Source organism: Peromyscus eremicus, chromosome 15 (genome assembly GCF_949786415.1).
Source record: "Peromyscus eremicus chromosome 15, PerEre_H2_v1, whole genome shotgun sequence".
NCBI classification, from domain to species: Eukaryota; Metazoa; Chordata; class Mammalia; order Rodentia; family Cricetidae; genus Peromyscus; species Peromyscus eremicus.
In genome coordinates, this window is record NC_081431.1 from 62,027,088 (window position 1) to 62,050,361 (window position 23,274).

General features: G+C 38.7%; 1 protein-coding gene across 1 annotated transcript in view; it reads left to right on the forward strand.

Annotated features, from left to right (window-relative positions):
* Positions 1-23,274, forward strand: part of LOC131924895 (C4b-binding protein alpha chain-like) — a 44,327-nt gene that overhangs the window by 12,903 nt on the left and 8,150 nt on the right. Inside the window, exons 7-9 of the mRNA XM_059280140.1 lie at positions 3,798-3,986; positions 15,653-15,841; positions 22,237-22,404. Coding sequence (XP_059136123.1) covers positions 3,798-3,986; positions 15,653-15,841; positions 22,237-22,404 — 546 coding nt within the window. The remainder of the gene's footprint in view (positions 1-3,797; positions 3,987-15,652; positions 15,842-22,236; positions 22,405-23,274) is intronic.

Consider the following 23,274-nt stretch of genomic DNA (forward strand, 5'->3'; position numbering starts at 1 on the left):
AAGAGTATGTGGATGCTCAAGGCTGTGCTTTCTGAGTTATGTCATTAGATGTCACATACTTGAGGGCAATAGATTCAACTTGAGCACTCCAGTCAAGACACAAACAAGGAAAATAACAAGTTCCAGCAGTGATGAGGGGAAAAGAGTATTCAAATCACTATTATTTTATATGTCCAGTTTTCAAGAAATAATGGTCAGATATGAAGAAATCACCAAGAGTAACTCACATGAAGCAAATGGTGGCAATAAAAACTGTCTTGAATTGGCCCAAATGTAAGACTAAACAGAAAATATTTTCAAAATTGCTATTATAAATAAGTTTTAAAACTAGAGGAAACAACCTTTAAAGAATTAAAGGAAAGTATTATGACAATGTCTTATCAAACAGAAACGTCAATAAAGATAAATTATTTTAAGAATGAAATGCAAGTTTGAGAATTGAAAAACACAGTAAATAAATGGAGAATTTACAAGAGGAGCTCAGTAGTAAACCCAAGTAAGATGAAGAGAGAATCGACTTTATAGACAGAAGCAAGAGAGATTGTGAGATTTGCCGCATAGAAAGAAAAAAAGGAGAAAAGAGGAGCAGGGCACAAGAGAAATAGTAACAAGCATTTCAAAAGGAGAAGAGAGACAAAGGAAGAGAAAATTATTCTGAGAAAAAAATGATCAACTAATTCCAAATTTGACGTAAATATTTAATCTGTACATCCAAGAATCTCACTTGAACTGAAGAAGGCTACATTTTCATATATCCTGGAGATACCATGTGAAAATATTGAAAAGTAAAAACAAACAGAAAATGCTTTTGAGAGGAAGCAGCAAGAGAAACACAGAGCATCAACAAAATTAACATCAGGGTTTTCATTTAGAGATGATGGAAGCCACACAGCAGTGAGAAGATAGAGTCAAAGTAAAGAAAAACATGAACCCACAATCCAACAAAACATTCCACATCCATATTGTTGGAAACAAGACAACAGATACGTAGCTGGAGTTTTCCTGTGTCCACCCAGCTCCTGCAGCTGCTCAGATCCAAGTAAACACACAGATGCTTATATTAATTAAAACTGTCTGGCCTAATGGCTCAGGCGTCTTGCTAGCTAGATCTTACAGTTAAATTAACCCATAATTCTTATTTATGTTTAGCCACGTGGCTTGGTACCTTTTCCCAGTTCTGCCTTCATATCTTGCTTTCTCTGTGTCTGGCTGGTGACTCCTGACTCAGCCTTCTTGTTCCCAGAATTCTCTTCTCTGTTTGTCCTGTCTATACTACCTGCCTGGCTACTGGCCAGTCAGCATTTCATTTATTAACAAATCAGAGCAACACATTCACATCATACAGAGCAATGTCCACAGCACAGATAAGATTACTACTTTATAAAATTTTATGTTTCATGTATTTATGATTGTGGAGAGAAAAGCAGAGTGTAACTGTGTATTTATAGCTTGCAGTCTCACTCTAGCTACCTCCTTATTGTTCTTGAGCTGGAGACCAAACCCAGGTCTTTATACACGGTAGGCAATCACTTTTACTACACTCTATCATAGACTTTTCATTTCTTCCTGTAGATTCCAGCTAATGTCTGCTGTTTTTATTGTCAAATATGTCTTTGTCTACAGCTATCACCCTGTGCTGTTATTGTTAACCATAGTACATTTCTACACATGCTCAATTATTTTCATTTTTATAGCATGCTCCTTAAAATCAGTTGTATAGAAGAAATGGGCTTACTTGACTCTTTGTATCCAGTTTCCACATCTGGGAAGTCAATCAACTGTGGGTTTAAAATATTTGAAAAAAAAATGTATCTGTACTAAACATGTATAGACTCTTTCTCTGTTGATAGCTCCTAAACACTCTACTGAAACAGTATTTACTGATATTGACATTATCATAGACAAATCAGTAGCTAAACTATGTGGGAGGAGGAGGTATGTAGGCTATGTGGAGAGACTGTGTTATTTTATACTACAGTCTTAAGCATCTATGAACTAGAGGTCTTTGGAAGTCTTGCAAACCCATCTCCATTGCTAACTAGGGATGGATGATTGTATCATCCTCTTACTTCTTAATTATCTATACAATGACCTTTCTTGTGCTCATGTTTTCCTGTATGCTTCCAGCCAGAGCAAATTGCTCTCTTATTTCTTGTAAAGATTGTCTTTTAGCAATAATAAATAATATCAGAATGGTTCTATAAAAAGCCTGATGTCATTACCAAGATTTGTGGAAAAATTAGAACTTTATACACTGATGGTGGGAATCTAAATTATTACAGACATTTTAGAAAATGATTTCAACAGTTCCTCTAAAGTATGAGCATGCCATTACTGTATGATTCACAGTCATTTTCCTGAGTATCTATCAGATATCAGATACCCACACAGAAGGTTTTACATGAAAGTTCAGAGCAGCATTGTTCTTAACAGCCAGCAACCCAAATACCCATCCATGGGTGATAAATTGGTAAAGCTATACAATGAAATATCATACAGAATAAAAAAGAAGTACTGATAAATGCTGGCATGGATTAATTTTGGAGTATGGTTTCTAGTAAAAGAAACTAGCTACAAAATGGGAAAGAAAACACATTGTGTGATTCCATTTATTTAAAAAGCTCAGTGTAGGAGTAATACTAAAAACATGGGGTTTCTTCATGAGATGATAAAGATATCCTGAAATTGGACAATGTAGAAAGCTGCACAACTCCACGAATATTAAAGACTGTCAATCTGTACTTTCTGAAGGATTTTACTCTATATCCCATGGTGAATGTTTGGAGATACAACATAATGAACATCAACTCCACAGATAAATGTGTATTACTTATAAACTAGCAGTACCAGGCAAGGGGAGAGGAAAGGCCTCAAAGCCTAGGCTCAAAATTGTTAGTGCTCTGTTTGCTCTTGTTCTGAGTTTTCCTGGATGAGGGAAATGACTTTTGTTCAGTTTCCCTAGTCAAGAAACCATACACAGTTATTTTTTGCTGTCTGTGATAGTTTTCCTGCCATGTTCTTTTAACGAGCCTAATGCTTCAATTTAGAAACGAAACTGTCTGAAGTACAACAGAAAGAAGAATTGTTGAGTGCGGTTGGCACAGCACACAGAGAGCAGTTGGTAGTGCCTTTGGTGAGAACCTGTCAGGTGCTGGGCCAATCTTGGCAAACATCCTTATACATTTTCTGGTGTGGTCAACGTGAGCTATGGAAGATTAGTTCCTGTTGGTACCCTTTGATGAGACATGCTCTCTGAGGGCTATGGAGGCCCTATTAACCATGTCTGTAGCATGAATCTTAAAGAGTCTTATTAATAAAATCAAACCTGAGGCCAGTTATTGGGGTGAACGCTGGTCGATCAGATGCAGAACAAGCCATAGCTATCTCACCTTGCCAATTCCTCTGCTGATTCTGTTTTCTCAGACTGGAAGCCTCTCTGAATGGCTTTCAGCTGAACTGTGCTACTCAAAACCTAAAAGCTTAACCAGCCAAATGCTTAACTAGCCAAAATGCTTCTAGTTTCTGGTCCTCATGCCTTAAATACCTTTTTGCTTTCTGCCATCACTCCCTGGGATTAAAGGTGTGAGTCACCATGCTTGGCTGTATCCTTGAACACATGGATTTCTGCCTCTGGAATGCTAGGATTAAAGGCGTGTGCTACCACTGCCTATCCTCTATGTTTAATATTGTGGCTGTTCTGTCTCTGACCCCAGATAAGTTTATTAGAGTGCACAATATTTTGGGGAACACAGTACCACCATACATGTCCTTTTCTCTTGTTCTTGTTTTATGAGCAGATAGTTGCACTAATATACCAGACATTCCACATGCTTCCTGGATACGAAATCCCAAGCCAACAAAAGAAGACTTGTTTCCAGTTGGGACTGTGTTATACTACAATTGCCAGCCTGGCTATGAGCCTGCTATAAGACAGGCTGTGATTTGTCAGAAGGATTTCACCTGGAGCCCGTTCAAAGAATGCAAGGGTGAGTTCTGGTTTCCCAAACGTGTGTGGGTATTAAATATCTAAGTGATTGGACCTTATACCTTATGTGAGTGTAATTTTATCACTTAGAATAAAATTTGAATACACTATTTTAACTAAAGTAGAAGCTATTTAATATCAAAAGTGGTCATAAAGTTTCAGGGGCTAAGATTATAAATCGTTCTGTAGGCCACTTTAGAAATGAACAAAAGAAACAGATATAGAAGCCAGACAGCATGCAGGTTTATGTTTCAATGTCACTGCTGGGGGATCTGGGGTGCAGCACCCAGCTCAACACTTGTCATGATGAGATTCTATAGTCCTTCCTCCCCCATGTGAAGTCTAGGGGTTCTGGCAGATGAAAAAGTTGATGAGACCATTATGAATTCAACAACCTACAAATTGGCATGTGTCTTATAGTTGTTGAGCCACAGGTATGTCAACCTAACAGAGTTCTTGCTTCAGGAAGACTGGTACTAACTCCTGACCCAGAATTCTTACCTCAGCAGTAAGGGGCGTGCTCCTTTTTACCTCTTTTTCTATTTTTGGAACAAAAGAGGGGCTCAGGTGAGTAATTACTATTTTATAGACCTCAGTAAAATTTCTAAGAAAGAAAAATTGCCTCATTTTTTTTCTATCTAGCAGAAGCTTGTCATTTTAGCAGTAAAAACACAGACTCAGACTACAGGGCATTTTTATGCTATGGATCACATTTGGAAAATGTATTAATGGATACAAACAACAATATGAAGTGGTTTTGATTGGCCTGTCAGTGGGGTGTCGCATTTCAGGGCTTGAAGACAAGATAGAAGAATTGGATCATTTGGTTAAAGAAAATGTAAAATAAGAAAAAAAAAAATCAATGACCAATGAATGGAACATGCAGGAACTCTGGAATTACTATAAAAAGATCAAACATACAAACGAAGTCTAGATGAAGAAAAGAAATACACATCAAAGGGACAGAAAATAGTTTCAACAAAATCATAGAAAAAAATTTTCCCAAATCTAAGGAGAGCCTATCAAGGTAGAAGAGGCATATAGAAAACCAATTAGACTGGACCAGAAAATAAACTCCCTTGCCATTTTATAGTTAAAAAAACCCTAAGTACACGAAACAAAGGATATTGGAAACTGCAAAAGAGAAAGGCCAAATCACTTAATAAGGACAGGACCATCAGAATAACAGCTAATTTTTCAATGGAGATTTTAAAATGCAAAAGGGATTGAACTGATGTTCTACAAGTTCAGAAATACAACACGTGCTAACCTAGGCTACTATACCTAGCAAAAGTATCAGTCATAAGAGAAATAAAAACGTCTCATGGCCAAAACACATTACAATGATTTATGGCCACTATACTCTCTCTACAGTGGACATTGGAAGGAATACTTTCATCTCAAGAGAAGGATTAAAAACACCAAGAGGTCATAACGAGTAAATAAATAATTCCAGAATGATTAATCTAAAGAGGTCTAAGAAAACACCACCATCACAACAAAATGTCAAGAATTAAAACACTGTTTACAAACAGCTCTTAATATCAATGATCTTGATTTTCCAATAAAGAGACAGACTAACAGAGGGGGTTAGGAAATGGGACCCATCTTTTTTCTGCCTCCAAGAAACACACTCTACTTCCAATGATAGATACCAACTCAGGGTAAAAAGACAGGAAAGCGTACTCAAGAAAATGGAACTAGAAAACAAGCAGGGCCAGCTATTTTGTTATCTGACAAAATAAACTTCCAACAAAGACTAGTCAGAAGAAATAAAGGGTCATTTCATACCCGTGAAAGGAAAATCTACTAAGGGATTGTTAGAATTCTGACCATGTATGCACCAAATTTAGATACACCCAATTTCATAAAGGAAATACTATCAGACCTAAAACTACAGATTAATCAAAACAGTGATAGTGGATGACTTTACTGCCTCACTCTCACCAATAGACAGTCAACCAGACAAAAACTAAGCAAAGAGACATTAAAATTAAGTGACATAAATAAAACAGACCCAACAGGCATCTATAGAATACATTAAAGAATACCTATTCTTCTCAGCAGGCCATAGAACTTTCTTCAAGAGTAGGAGACAAAGAAAGTCTCAACAAATATAACAAATTGAAATAACGTTCTATGTTGGGCAACAAGAGAATAAAGATGGATGTCAATGGGAATAAAAACTACAGAAACTCACAGAAATTAAAATACACACTAATGAATGATAATTGGGTCAATAAAGAAATTAAGAGAAACTTAAAAATTCCTAGAAGTAAGTGAAAATGGAAACACAATATGTCAAATCTACGGAACACAATAGAAGAAATTTTAAGAGGGTACCTTATAGTACTAAGTGCCTACATGAGTTTTTTTGAGAGCTCTCAAATTAATAACTTAATGCTCCACCTAAAATCCATGGCGAAGTAAGAATAAACCACACACAAAATAGAATGGAAAAGATACACCAGGGTCAAAATTAATAAAATACAGCAAGTAAACATACAACAATACAAAGACTCAATGAACGGAAGAGTTGGTTCTTTGATGAGACTTCTAAGATTGACAAACCTATATCCAAATCAACAAAAAGAAAGAGAGAGGACCCAAATTAACAAAATCATAGATGAAAAGGGAAACATAACAGACACTTAGGAAATTCAAAGGATCATAAAACCACATTTTAAAAACCTATATTCCACTCAATAGCAAAATCTACAGGAAATGGGGTGAATTTCTAGATGCATATCACCAACCAGAGTTGAATCAAGATGAAGCAAATAATTTAAAAAGACCTATTAAAAACCATGAACATAGGATCAATAGTAAAAAAAAAAACAACTCTCAACTGAAAAACAAAACAAACCAAACATAAAACAGGGCCAGGTAGATTCAGCACTGAATTCTTTCTACCAGACCTTCAGAGAATAAGTAATAACAATATTCTCTAAGTTATTCTTATATAATAGAAAATAAAGGAACTCTTCCATTTTTTTTTACTAATTTTCTATTATTCTGATACCAGAACCAGATAAAACCCAACGAAAAAGTAAAATTATAGGTCAATGATGAACATAAATGCAAAATTTCTTAGTAAAATAATTGTAAACTGAATTAAAGATCATATCCACCGTGATCAATCCACCATGATCAAGTTAGCTTCATCCAAAAGATGAGTAGATGGTACAACATATGTAACAATAAATGCAATCCACCAGTAAATAAACTCAAGGCCAGAAACCATGAGGTCATCTCAGTATCTGCAGAAAAGATCTTTGAGGAACTCAACATCTCTTTATGATAAAAGCCCTGGAGAAACTAGAGATTCGCAGGCATATCTCAATATCATAAAGGCATTATACAAGATGCTCACAGTCCACACCATGCTAAATGGAGGTGAACCCAAAGCATTTCCACTAAAATCTGGAAGCAGACCAGGCTTCCTACTGTCTCCATGTATATCCAATGTACACTGGAACTCTTAGCTAAAACAATAAGACAAGTGAAGGAGATAAGGGGCATATGGATGTATCGAGGTCCTTTAGGTACCAGCCCTAAAGGCCTCTTTCAGGGTCCAAAAAAGACATTACAACAAGCAAGGGAAACCTAATGATCTGAGGGCGAAGAAATGAATCTGCTCATACCGTACTTTGTTGCATGTCTCTTTATTCTTCTCCAGCTACTGTAAGGATTGCAGTTTATATACACTCACAATCAGCAATTCTTTGGCAATGATTTTTTTCAAGGTCATAAAAACAGATTAAGAGCTACACCAGGCAGTGACTGTCAGGCTTTCTTTATGACTCAAGGTGGGAGTGACTTGTAAAAGCCTCAGTGAAGTCTTAAAGGGAACAGGGTCAAATGAAGGGAGAGAGTTAAATCAATAGGAAAATCTAAGAAGGGAATTTGTGCTGTTATACTACATTCCTAAGTGTGGCTAGAAAATAAGGTAATTAATAAACTGAGGTGAAAGTAAGTACAAAGAGTTAAGAATTTGTTAGTGTGAGGTTAGTTTGGGGAAGCATTTCCCTTATCTGCTGGCAAGGTGAAACCAGGGTATGCTTGTTCCCTATCTTCTCTAAGGCTGTAAATCAACAATTACAGACATGTTGTAATTCTTGTTCTTAGGCATCTGTGAATGTCTCAAGTAAGGTCCTTTTTCCTGGACACTAATACTGACCAACTGTTTGCCAATAAAAATAATTGCAGGAAGGCAGACTTCTAAGTTTATATTGGGAAATGGAACAAAGATCTGGATGTTAGAAACAAAGGTTTTTTGGCCATGTGACTTACTTTTACACATAGCTGGGGAAAGTCATCCAAATATACCAATGCATAGGGGAAATTGTGCCCAATGAATGATCAATACACTGCTAAGCTGTGGGAATAAATTCCAAAACTGTAACAGATGGGAAGAGCTATGGCTTCACAAGAAATCTTAGAGCAAGAACAGTTGTCAATTCAGAAGGCAATAACTCCAAAATGCCTTGCATGATGGTTTCCTCCATCAGAATTCATGTTTCTGGTTAGTTGGCCTTCTAAATAACAGCTGAGCTCTCACTGCCTAATCTTGTGGCATGCAGCATGGATAGGGTAGGTATAAGTGTCCTTATTTGCAGATGATATGATTCTTATACATAAAAGACTCTAAAGATTCCAGTGAAAACACTTATAGCTGATAAGTGTATTCAGAAAAGTTGTAGGATACAAAACGAACGCACAAAATCAATAGCCTTATATTCCAGTGATAAACATTGAGAAAGAAACTAGGGAAACAATCCCATTCTTAATAGCCTCAAAAATTATCTTGGACTAAATCTAAGGAAAGAATTGAAAGACTCATACAATGAAATCTTTAAAACAGGGAAGAAGTTGAAGAAGACACCTGAAGATGGAAATATATCATTTGCTCATAGAACAGTAAGATTAATATTATTTAAATGTCCATCCTACCAAAAAATCTATTATTCAATATAATCCTTATCAAAATTCCAATTCTTCATAGAAATCAAAAACATAGTCTTAAAATTCATATTGAAATACAGAAGCTCCAGGAAAGCCAAGAATCCTGACCAATAAAAACATCACTGGAGGTATCACAACCCCAATTTCAAATTATACCATGGAGCTATGAGTAGTAAATGCATCGTGGTACTGGCATCAAAACAGACACATTGACCAATAGAGTAGAACTGAAGACTCAAATATAAGATCACACTCCTAAAACCTTTTGATTTTTGACAAAGAGGCCAACAGTACACATTGGCAAAAAGACAGCATCTTCAACAAACTGTGTTGGACAAACTGGATAACTCCATGTCGAGGAATGGCACCAGACCCTTAGTTCTTACTTCCAGATGCATCAAGGATCTCAATAATACCTGATAGCTTGACTCTGTTAAAGGGCAAAACAGTGAATATGTTCCAACTTACATGCATGGAACAGGACTTTCTGAACATTCCTCCAGTGGTATAGGCAGCAACACCAACACTTGACAAATGAGACCTCATGAAACTAGGAAGCTATACAGCAAAGGACACTGTCATTTGGATGAAGAGGCAGCCTATGGAATGGGAAGATAACTTTACCAGCCATTCATCTGACAGAGGGTTAATATCTAGAATATACTAAGAACTAAAAAACAAAACACTGAACACCATAGTTTGCTTTCTGTTGCTGTTATAAATGTTATGATCAATAGAAAACTTGAGGAAAGGGTTTATTTATATCACAGTTCTATGTCACAGTCCATCATTGAAGGAAGTCATGGCAGGAACTGGAGCAGTGACCACAGAGGAATTCTACTTTCCAGCTTGCTCCTCATGGCTTGTTCCACTTGCTTTCTTATATAACCCAAGATTACCTGCCCAGGAGTGGCACTGCCCACAGTGGGCTGGGTCCTCCCACATCAATTATTAATCAAGACAATGCTCCTAGACATGCCCATAAGACAATCTGATGGAGGCAATTCCTCAGCTGAGTTTCCTGTACCAGCATAAACAAATGTAACACATCTTTACACAGTTAAAGTAATATTCCACAACATTTCCCTCTTTTTGTCTAAACAAAAGGGAAGGGTTTTAATTTTGACATAGTAAAACTATATACAACAAGAACAATTATCAACTAAGGATTACATTTACAGTATCCAGTCCATTTGTATTTGGCAAATGCAGAGAAAATACTCCATTATTTACCCTATCTTGATGAGTCCAAAGTTTTGTACCTAATTTATCTTCCATCATAACTAAAGAAAACTGTAACTATAACTATCTAGTCTTCAACTCTATCAAAGACCCCAGAAGGATATGATATTGCCTGAGTAAACAGAAAGTGCAGAGCAAGCCACTTCCAAAACAACAGAGACAGCTGGATACCTGGACAGAAGTCACCCAAGGTTCCTCTGCAATGTTGAAGCATCCAATCTTTAGCCCACAGGTCTAGCATATCTGGCAGACTTCTCTATGAAGTAGGAATTTTGAAGGACTGTCCTGTTTTGTTTTGGAAAAGTTTGACAGTCACTTCCTTTGTGTCCTGCATATATAGTTTAGACAGTATACTGTCAGCAGTCAAGGCAAAGACAGTTTCTTGCCCAAATGACTAGCTTTGCCAAATTGAAAGCAAACTCTAGATGGAAGTTCTTTGATGCCCATCATCCTTTCTGAAGTAAATTGGTGCTGCCAGGAGCAAACGTATCTCACTGTCAATAAAAAGCCCAATGTTAACAAAACATTTTAAATGCCATATTCTGTAGGTCTTGGAAGTGTTTGAAGAGCATCTGTCTATCTAAAATATATCTGTTTAACTTTGAAAACATACCTAACATGACTACAGGTTTGATTATTATAGATGACTAACTACTAACTTACATTTCTTAATTATGCATTACATTTTTTAAATGAGCTGCATAGGTACACTACCCCAAATAAGAGTTAAAACATAAATTCAGTATAACAAAAATAACTTTAAATTTGTATCAACATATCAAAGCCCATACCAATGTGTAGTTGGATGTTTTTACTCTTTACTCTTTGGGGGCCTGCCAAATAATCCCAAATAATCACATACAGAGGCTTATTTTTTCTTATACATGCCTGGACTTAGCTTGGCTAGTTTCTAGCCAGCTTTTCTTAATTTATCCTATCTACCTTTTGCCTCTTGGCTTTTACCTTTCTTTATTTCCATATCTTTTCTTTCCTTCTTATTCCATATCTGGCTGTGTAGCTGGGTGGCTGGCCCCTTCTTTTCTTACTCTTTGATCTTACTCCTCCTAGATTTCTCCTCCTATCTATTCTCTCTGCTTGCCAGCCCCACCTACCCTTTTTCCTGCCTTGCTGTTGGCTGTTCAGCTCTTTATTAGACCAATCAGATATTTTAGACAGGCACAGTAACACAGCTTCATAGAGTTAAATAAATGCAACATAAAATAATGCAACACATCTTTGCATCATTAAATGAATGTTCTACATCATAAACAAATGTAACACATCTTAAATTAATATTCCACAACCTCAGTGTAAAATATTTGAGGTTAATAGTTGTCCTTTTTATCCTATATTCTCTCTAAATAATGACAAACATCTATAGCCTACCAAATGACCAAAAGTCACCCACCCCACCTACTGGGAATGTGGGTATTTTGTTCTCTAAATTGTTTCCTGCTGTCTGTGGGCAATGGCATCTTTAGGGAATCAGAGAAAATTGAGATAATGGTCAAATCCTGGGAAAATTAGCCATAATATTTGTTGTTCAGTCTCTGTGTGATGGGAAAGTGCAAGGCTTATCTGCAATCCTGGCTAGAATAATCTGTGAGGCTGGACTGTCTCAGCCAGCAGTCTTGAAGCCGTTCTGAATGCAGAACTCTGAGGAAACTGCAACAGAGGCACTCTGAGAGGCTGGATCACCTGGGCCACCTGTTTTCATTGGTGTCTGGTCCCCTTGGTCTGAAAATACACAAACTTTAAAAGGTAACATACATATATGCATTAACACAAATATGGACTGTGCATTGCACAGAAGCCAGGCAAAGATGATTTTTCTTTTTTTTCTTTCTTTTTTTTTTGTTGAGCAGGTAAAATATAGGTCACTTGTCTTATAGTTTTCCTAGTTATACTTTTTTATGTCTATAGCCAGAATTTTCAGGGGATCTCCCCCAGTCAAACCTGATTGCTATTAACCTTGAACGAATCCACAGCCTTTTGTTTCTTGTAGAAACAAAAATATAACCTCTCCCCCAACGCAATACATTTTCTGAGTTCCATTTTAAAGTTAAGGCATTCCTACAGTATGTAGGCTGTGTTAATTCTGTAGGCTGGTTAATTCACCAGTCACTCCTAAAATCTCATGTCTCTCAGCAGTTGTCATTTGCTTATTAATATTCAAAAAATTCTAAGTTAACACAACATCATACAGGATCATGACTCTCTGTGTGTTTTTCACCTTTACATGGCTTATCCTTTTCGTATTACTTTACTTTCTTTAAAGACTTTATTATTTTTAAACTATTTAATTTTTTTCTATGACTGTCTATACCCTTTTTCTTAAGCTTATGCACATTTTTTAAAACACGTAACCTGCATAGAGGTTTTCTCTGTCTGAACCTGCTTTCCTAAGTGCCTGCAGCTGTGCACTTGCAGTGTTCTCTGGTGTGTGAGCCAAACTTTAAATTGACAAGGGGTGGCTAGGCCCTGCACCAGTGGCTCTGGTGGCTGGTCCCGCCTCCTACTCGGGTCCATGTCAGACTGGCCCAGAGCCATGTGTTTTAACTGCGAACTGCATTCAATTGTCCCAGCTCTGGGATGCCAGTGCCCACACTGCAGCAGGCATTTTTACTTACCTTGCTGTTTCTACTTAGTGTACTGGCTTCTTTTTTTTTTTTTTTCAGCTATCTCAGGCCTTATGTGGAAATTCTTGCCCCATGTTGAAACACCAAATGTACCAGGCTTTCTTTTGGGCCACCAACCAAATCATGACACAGAGACTTGTTAGTTATGAATGCTCAGGCTTAGCTTAGGCTCCTTTCTTGCTGGCTCTTATAACTTAACCTGTTTTTCTTCATCTATGTTTTGCCTCAGGGCTTTTTACCTTTCTTTCCTTCTGTATATTGTAGATAGACTTTTCTGTCCCATCAGCCCACTCCCCGATAACCACAAAGAGGCTTAATATTAATTAAAAATATTCGGCCAATAGCTTAGGCTTGTCTCTAGCCAGCTCTTACAACTTAAATGAACCCATTCCTATTAATCTATGTGCATCCCCGAGGCTGGTTTACCTCATTTATGAACTTCTCAAGTTGCTTTTTTTGCATTTGGCCTGAGACTCTTTAGACTCTGCCCTTCTTCTTCTTAACATTCTTTCTGCCCTGAAAATTCTGCCTAGCTATCAGTCAATCAGCTTTTTATTAATAATGAGAGCAACACATTTTCACAGTGTACAGAAGGATTATTCCACAGCAGTGTATCTTACTTTCACTGCTGCTTATGTCTGTCTGTTTGGTGGCTGCCTGGCTTCTGGCCCTGATCATGTCCCTCTCTTTTCTCCCGTTCTCTCCTCATTCTCCTTTCATTCTCCTCTCTTCTCCTACTTATTCTCTCTGCCCACCAGCCCCATCTTCCCTCCTGCCTAGCTATTGGCCATTCAGCTATTTATTAGACCAATCAAGTGCCTTAGGCAGGCAAGGTGAAACAAATGCAACACATCTTTACATAATTAAATGCAGCATAAACAAATGTAACATATCTTTACATCATTAACAAAGGCAGCAGAAACAAATGTAACAACATATCTTTACAGAGTAACAATAATATTCCACAACAGGTTCTGTCTTTCCAGCTATGTCTAGGTTTGTGTCAAATTGACAAAAACTAACCAACACATAGGAAAAACAAACAACACAATTAAAAATTTCAACATTGAACTAAGCAGAGTTTCAAAAGAAGAAATACTAATGGCTGAAAAATATTTTTTAGAATGTTCAAAATCCGTAGGGAATTTTAGGCAAATTAAACTAGTTTGTGGTTCCATTTTACCAAAGTCAGAATGGTTAAGATTAGGAATAAGGAATAAGAACAAATGCTACTGTGAACATGGGGAAAGTGGATACTTACTCATTGATTCTTAGAGTCCAAGCTGGTACAGCCACTATTGAAACCAGTGTGGGAATTATTCAATATGCTAGAAATAGTTCTACCATATGATCCAGCTATTCCACTCTTGGGCATATACTCAAAGGGCTCAAGTCCTGCTACAGAGATACTCGCTCATCAGTGTTCATTGATGCTCTATTCATAATTGTCAGGAAATGGAGCTAGCCCAAATGTCCATCAACTGATGGATGGATAATGTAAATGTGATAAGTATATGCAATGCAATATTATTCAGCTGTTATGAAAAATAATTTTTTCAGGTAAATTGCTGGAGCTTGAAATCATTCTGAGTGAGGTAACCTAGACCTAGAGAGACAAGCATTGCATGTTCTCTTTCACATGTGAATGCTGGCTTTGTATCTTTAGATATATGTTTAAATTGTAGTACCCATAGTAGTTAGTAAAATAGGAAGGGTCCACAGCATGATATTTCAATGGAAGGGAGAAAAAAATGCAGTTGATGTAATGAGGGAAATGGGGCATAGTGGAATAGGAAAGGTTAAATGGGAGGGTGAGTGGGGGGCAGGATAGAGGAGAAAGTATGGGGAGAAACGACACTAAAGACTTTTTTTAAAAAGCCATTTGGAAACCCATTACTTTATAATCTTCCTAAAAACATACATACATGCATATATCAAGAGTTTAAATGGAATTACCCTGTAATGGGGGTTGCAGACAACAGTGCCTCTCTCAGGCATCACAGGCTATTAAATAAAAAGCACAGTGCCACATACTTTAATAGGTGTTGGTCGGTGGGGTGCCAAAGACCCCTAACAATTATAGGTTATTGCCATCACTCATACTTCAGTCATAGAATATGGAGAAATGAAGTTTGTATCAACCTAGATGCTTTATCCCTAGTGGCTATCTTTCATTGTATTGTAAGGTGATGTGCACACTACCAGGCAGGGGAGGAGAGAAAGGCAATCATTAGTATTATCCAGCTGTGAACTGTTGCAATACTGGCCTGGCAAGATATGCCCACTGGTGCAATAGAGGTATACATGCTATGGGAGTAACCAACCACCCTCTGCTTGTATTTAGAGACAGGAAACAGAGCTGTTAGCAACTGATGGCTGCTAGGAAATGGAGAGTCAGATTTTTGTTGTTTTGTTGAGGATGCAGCCTCAGAAGGCTACTCATGCTTCAGCAGATGGCCCTACACCTGTGCATGTACTGGAAGCATCAAGCTCACTCATTGTATTGAAAAAAAGAAATATGAATTTGAGAGGGGCTAGGGGAGCAACTGTTGTGGAGAGAATTGGAGTTGAATTGATTAAAACACATTAAATGCATGTTTGAAATTACCAAACAATGAAAGAATGACTTACTTGGAGGAAGTGATTGGACTTGAGATTTGTTTTTTTTTTAGAAATTCTACAGGAGGTAGAAATTGAGTTTTTGGATTTCCTTTTCTGTGCCCCAAACTTCTCTTCGGAGTTGCAGAAATTGAGTCATTAACTGTAAGAAACTCCTTCTTGATGATTTCATTGACCCTTATTCTCCATTTTTGTTTTCTAGAGATATGTTGTCCAGTACCAGACCCAAAGAATGTTAGAGTCATTCAACATACAAGAATGTATCCTGAGAATGGCTGTACTTATTTCTATGATGACACAGTATCATACAAATGCCATGATGGTAACACCTTTTTGGCTACTTGCAAATCAGATGGCACATGGTATCCCAGAACTCCATCATGTGATCAGAGTAAGAATGAATAGAACTATGTTTTGGGGGGACAATTTCTTTTTTTAATTTTTAAAAATGTATTTATTTTATGTGTATTGGTGTGTTACCTACATATGTGTCTGAGGGTGTCAGATCCCCTGGAACTGGGGTTACACACAGTGTGAGCTGCCATGTGAGTGCTGGGAATTGAATCTGGGTCCTCTGGAAGAGCAGCCAGTGACCTCTCCAGCCCCAGAGTTTCTTTATATTAATAGTGTGGAGATTATTAAAGGAAGTTTTATCAAGAGACCAAATGCAGGGAAAATGTAAGGACAAAGCTGGCTTGGGCAGCATAGTGACAAGGATGAGCTACATAGGAAATCCTGTTTTCTTTTTGTTTCATTGTTCCCTCCCACTCAACTAGTGATTTTCTTCATCTCTAATGCAATTTGGCTTTGAAATCTACTTTATCAGATACCAGAATAGCTATTCTCCCTCATTTTTGGTTTCCACTTGCTGGATAGATCTTCTTTCAAACTTTGACTCTCAGTCAGTGAATGTTTCTTGGAGACCACAGAAAGTTGCATCTCATTTTTGCAATCAGTAGTCAGCCAGATTCTGTCCTTCTCTGGATGATTTGAGAACATTTACGTGAAAGGTTATTATTAAGGGACAATGACCAGTTCCTGTGATGTTGGTTGTTTCTCTGGTTGGTTGAGTTACTGTTCATTCTTTGTGTTCTCCTGTATTTGTTTTAGGGGTTTGTTTACTCTGTTGGACATGACAGGTTCCTTCCTAGCTCTCCTGCATTCAGCCATTTCTCTCATGGTGTTTATTGTTTTCTGTGCTCTTGTCATTGAAAAATGTCTTCCTCCTCTGTATAGAGTTCCTTTTTGTGTCTTCTGTGGTAGTAGCGTGGTGGTATTAACTGCCTTCGTTTGTGCTTGACTTGGAATAGCCTTTGTTCTCTGTCAGTTTCAAAAGATAGCTGTTATGGTCAGTTTTAATTGTCAGCAAGAATCACCTGAGAGGAGACTCTCAGACTAGATTAGGTAGGCCTGTTGGTATATATGTCAGGGGTGGTGGTGGGGACTATTTTAATCATGTTAATTGATATGAGAAGACCTAACTTGAGTATGGGTATCATTTCATAGGTTGGGCCCTGGACTGATGAAAAGGTGAGAATGATCTGAGTGTGTATGTGTGTTTTAATCCCCCCTCTGCTTCCTGACTATGGCTGTAATGTGGCTAGCAGCTTCAAGTTACTGCTGCTTACTTCTCCACAGTGATGGACCTGGAACTGTGAACAAAAATAATCCCACTGTGGTAGTTTGAATGTAATTGGCCCCATAATCTCACAGGGAGTGACACTATTAGGAGGTGTGGCTTTGTTGGAGTATGCATGGCCTTGTTGGAGGAAGTGTGTCATTGTGGGGGCAGGCTTTGAAGTTTCCTATGCTCAGGATACTGCCCAGGGTTTCAGTCCATCTCCTGTTGCCTGAAAGATGTAAGACTCTCAGCTACTCCTCCAGCACCACATCTGCCTGCATGATGCCATGCTCTCTGTCATGCTATTAAATGGACTGAACCTTTGAAACTGTAAGTGAGCCACCTCAATGAAATGTTTTCTTTGTAAGAGTTGCCATGGTTGTGGTGTCTCTTCACAGCAATAAAAACCCTGAGACGTCCACCCTAAGTTGCTTTTGTCAGGGTGTTTTATTGCACGAGCAAGAGACACAACAGAAATAATGGCTTTGCTGGTTATAATCATCAGGTACCTATTTCAGGGCTTGAAATATAACATTCCATAGTTTCCCAACTTTTAGACTTGATGAGTGAAAAAAGACCTGATGTTTTTCTGATGCTTCTTTTGTTGTAGGTATGTTGGCATTGTTCCCTTCCAGCTTTTAATATTATCTCTTTGCTCTGTATATTTCATATCGTGAGTATAGTATGTAATAGAAGGGGCCATATCTTATGTTTGAATCTCCGTTTCTTTCTAAATGCCTCTTATTTTAATGCTTTTTTCTTTCTTTAGATCTGAGACCTTTCTGCTTTAACTTCATTGAGTAGATTCTCAACGCCTTCAGCATCTGTCTCCGTTCTTTCTCCTGGCCCGTGGATTCTTAGGTGTGTTCCCTCACTCACATCCCGGAGTTCCTGGATCCTATTGTCACAATCATTTCCTTTTCTTCTCATCGATGTTCATATGTGATACTCCCTCAACCTTGTCCTCTCTTCCTGACATCCTGTCTTCTACTTGTCAAGTGGGAGTTGGTGGTGCCTTCGTTGTTTTTCCTTTCATCCGTGGAGGTTTTCATTTATATTTCTTTGTTTTTCAAAAATCCCAGTTTATTTGCTGAATTTATTTCCATGTTATTGGCTTTTTTATACTGCTGTTTTTTCTCATCCATTTTGCTGACTTTTTCCTCTATTTTGCCTCCTGAATGCTGAGATTAAAGGCGTGTGCCACCACTGGCTGGCTTAGACAGACCCTTAAATGGTTAACACTTTAACTATTGCTAGACGAGTACCCGAGAGAAACAGCTTAAAGAAGGGAAGATTTGTTTTGGCCATGGCAATAGAGGCAGGTTACGCTTAGTTTGACTGGTGTACTAGCTGTAAGGCATTTTCTCAATTAGTGATCAATGCAGGGGGATCCAGTGCATTGTGGGTGATGCCATCCTGGGCTGGTGGTCCTGGGTTCTATAAACATGCTGAGCAAGCCATGTGAAACAAACCAGTAAGCAGCACCCCTCTGTGGAATTCTGCATCGGCTCCTGCCTCCAGTATCTGCCCTGCTTGAATTCCTGTCCTGACTTCCTTCAGTGATGAACAGCAATGTGGAAGTGTAAGCCAAATAAACCCTTTCCTCCCCAACTTGCCTTTTGGTCATGGCATTTCATCACAGCAATAGAAACCCTAACTAAGACAGCTGGTTCAATTCTTTTGAGTCTATGATGAAGGTATAATGGAATATCATGGTGGGGAAGAGCTGAACACTTCATAGTGGCCAGAAAGCAGAGAGCTATTGGAAGGAAGGGGAATAGAACAAGATACATACTTCAAAGTCATGTCCACAGTGTCCCGCCTCCGACAACTAGGCCCTAGTTTCTAACCTTTCCATTACTTCACCCAAATGCCATCAAATTATGAATCTATAAATGGAATTAATCTCTTGAAGAAGTCAGAACCCTCATGATCCAATTGCTTCCTTAAAGTCCCATTTGAACACCATTGTATTGGGAGCCAGAACTTCAAATCCAGCACCTTTTTGAGGGAGACACTTGATGTTCAAACTGCAGCATGTGACTCATATGCCAAATCAACCAGGAACATGACCTCAACTGTTCAAACAAAGGAGATACCTTTAGAAAATGGAGGCAGAGATGCCAGGCTTTATTCTGCTTTAGAATAAAAGGCATCTACCAAGCATCTTTGGGCTCAAGTGAAGAGTCTATTTACCATAAGTTGGAGGTCTATGTGGGGTGTAAAGCTAGTGGAACATCGGGGTTATTTTAGAGAATTTAGTGTATAGGCACATTGCAGCAGCAACAGTCTCCATTTCTGTTGATATTTTCTTGGGCTGGTGCAAGGACGGTATCTTCCTCAAGGGAAATTTTATGGCTTGCTATAGGTGGGAAAATGGCAGTTTAGATAGTCCTCTCTGCAGCTAGTTTCTCAAGTTGCTTTCGTCTCTAAATGATCAATGCAGCAATCATATTTTGGGGTTGCGTGTCCTTAGTCCTCTCATCTTCTAATTGTTTAACCAGTCTACTCTGTAGTCCTTAAAGGAAGTACTTAAGATTGAGGTTGAGCAGTCAAGAAAGGCAAACTCATTCCTGCAATATTTACCTATCAAAACAAATCACAGTCTTCCAGGGTAGAAGGAGTCTGACAATTGCTACTGTGGCTTTTTGATTACTTCCAGCCACAGTGTCATTATCAAGGACATCATTGATGGAATGTTGGAAAGTCCATAATGATGATTGGCCTTGGTGAATGGGAGTCCATGTTGTTGGCCCCTGCGTATCTTCCACTCAACTACCATGAAATGCTTCTCCTATCCCCTGATTCTACTTGTTTGATTGCACGAGTTAAAAAAGACAATGACAGGGGATATCCAACTTTAACTGGTAGATATCTACTCGGTCCTTTAACACCTCTTAATAGGGGATGCGCTGCCATTAACACACACAACGAAAACCTTCAATCTTCCTGCCCACTCTGTGTGGCGACTGCTTCCTTGCCAGTATTCCAGTATTCCAGTATTGTGCCCAGTATTCCCATCTTTCTCCTTACAGATATCTGGCCAGACAAACCCTTCATTCTGTCTCAATAATCCGAATGCAGGCACTTCTTGGGCCACTTCTTTTCAGGCATGCCACCTACAGCTTGGCCTATCAGGAAGGCTCCCCTTTGAGAGGACCCTGACAGGGTTTAATGGAACCCCATTCATTTCAACTTGTACACACAGAGCAAAACACCCATCTATGAATCATGCTGAGACCTTTCCTCATCCTGCCTGTGAGCTAGAGTGGAGAATCCTATAGCCAGAAGTGTGAGCTAAGGCACCCACACAGCAGTAGGGACTGAGATTTCTGGGGTGCATTTTCAGAAATGTCGTCAGACTCTTCCAGTGTCTGATCCTGAATATTTCATTTCTATTTTATAATGGATACTTGTCCGGCTTTATAACTTGATACATTTGACAGATCTCACTCGTGACAAATGATTCTGGCTGTATGGTCAGTTGACCCAAGGTTGGGAGCCTTGTCTAAGGACTAAGTAAAATGGTAAAATGCCAGGACTTGTGTTTCAATCAGCATGTAATTCTTATCTGCAGTGCACATCTTTCCTTCAGGACCTCAGTAGCCTATGATGTGCATTTCCTACCAACATTTGAAGATTTCCCTATTATAGCCAGCTTCAACACACAAAGCCTAATCCTATAGACTAGCATCAGCATGATTTCACTATAGATTCACCCAGATCTGCTAAACATTCCTTTCCAAACAGAAGCACCACTCAAACCTGGCAGTCTCATGTGTCACCTAGTATAGGGCTTAGAGCAATATTCCCAAGTATAGATTATGCTGCCTCTAGAGTCTGGAAAGGACTGCTTGGTGCCTTCCTTATAGTAGGATGTGCAAGTGGCAAATTATGTGACTTTGGCTTCAATGGATACCTAATAGTTACTAAACCTTGAAAGTAAAAAAATTGTCAGTGTGGCAAATCTTGGACGGTTCATATTCTATGCATTGGAGTACCATCATGCTAGCCATTTCATGCTCATCACTAGAATTAGCATGGTGCCATTAATATATTAGACCAGTGTAATGTGCAATGGATATCTGGATTGTCAAGATATCTTTACACCTTCTAATGCCGCGACCCCTTAATACAGTTCCTCATGTTATGGTGACCCCCCCCCCAACCATAAAACTATTCCCACTGCTACTTCATAACTGTAATTTTTCTACTGTTATGAATTGTAATGTAAATATCTGATGTGCAGATGATATTAGGTGACCCCCGTGAAGAGAACTGCTGCTTGACTGTAGGAAAGCGGGAGAATTATCTCAGCCCGAGACCCAAGCTGGAGGTATATGCTCTTGACGTTTCCAAGTGTGCCAATGCTGTTCCTAACCTCTTTTCTGATATGGATGGAGAAAAACAGGCCTTTGCTAAATCAGTGACTTTACTTACTCAAAACTGAATTATTCTTTTATAGTAAATATATCACATTGGATTCAGCTGTTGTTAAGAGAAGACTGAGGTCTCCAAAATTCTAACTTTGGAGTGAAGATGCTGGTGAACTTAATAGAAATATGAAAATGGCCATTTCAACATATTTAGTTATATAAGCATCTTACTGTCTTAGTTGGGATATCTGTTGCTGTGAAGAGACACCATGACCAAGGCAACTCTTATAAAAGAAAACAGTTAATGGAGGGCTTGCTTACAGTTTCAGAGGTTGAATCCACTGCTTTAGACTTGTGTAAAGGTGATGCATCATGGCAAGAGTGTAAGTTGGAGTGAAACTATTTTCCCAGTCATGAGGCAGAGAGGAAAGAAAGAGACGAGAGGGCTGGAGATACACAGTCTCCATAACCAAAAAGCCTCTAGTGACCTAAGAACCTCCCATGAGGCCCCACCCAATAAAGTTTCCAACACCTTCCAATAGTGTCATCTGGGAGCTAAGCCTTTAACTTATTCACCATTCAAATTATACCAGTGGATAGTTTGAGACTTCCAAGTTCCTGAACCTGAGGCTTCCAGGAAGGTCATTCAAGTGCATGGCTTTGCTCCAGGGATCTTCCAGTCAGGGAGGAAAGAAAGACAGAATGAATCAGCCAGGATGCACAGCTCCTGGGAAGTGCTGTTTGACATATTTTACAGGCTCACCTTCTCTCCTGTGTTTTATCATACAGGTTGTAAAATTCCTCCAGACATTGCCCATGGACATTATACCACCACATATCCTAACTTCATCACAACTATGGCAACATATCAGTGTGATAAAGGATACAGACTGGTCGGAGAGGCAAATATCTCCTGCCGGTTTTCACAATGGAGCTCAGCAGCTCCACAGTGTAAAGGTAACTTCTGCCCCCTTCCCACTCCATGGCCACATGGGTAGAATTGTTGTCAGAAATGGAGAGCAAAATTATTCCCTGACAGATTAAGGACAAAACATTTGATTAATTTTTTCTTGTAATTATATGATTTTTCTTTTCTTTCTTTTTCTATTTTTTGCTTTTAATACATTCCAACCTCAGTTTTCCCTTCTTCCATCCCTCCTACCCCCAGTCCTACCTCCCCTACCCTCCAGATCCATTCCTCTTCCATTTTCCTTCAAAAATGAACAGGCCTCCCAGGAATGTCCACTAAATTTGGCATAACAAGATTGGATGAGACTAGGCACAAATTCTCATATCAATGTTGGGTGAAGCAACTCAGTAAGAGGAAATGGATCTCATGAGCAGACAAAAGAGACAGAGAGACCCCTCCTCCCACTGTTAGGAGCCCCACAAAAATATCAAGCTACAACCATAACATATATGCAGAGTTCTTCGTGCAGACCCATGCAGGCCCCATGATTGTCACTTCAGTCTCTGTGAGCCTCTATGAGCCTTGCTAAGTTGATATCTGTCAGCCATTTCTCCTGGTGTCCTTGACCCCTCTGGCTCCTACATTTCTTTCTCCTCCTCTTCCATAGGGTTCCTGGAGCTACAAGGGGAGGAACCTGATGGAGATCTTCAATTTTGGCTCTCTACCTAATGTTTGGCTGTAGGTCTATGTATCTGCTCCCATCATCTGCCAATAGGAGCCTCTTTGATGACTCAATTGGGTCAGGCACCAATTTATGAGCATATAAGAATATGTTTGGGAATCATTTTATTGATTTTTTTCTATCTATCTAGCCTGGACTATCTAGCCTCTATTCCTGCTCATCCAGGCAGTGTCGG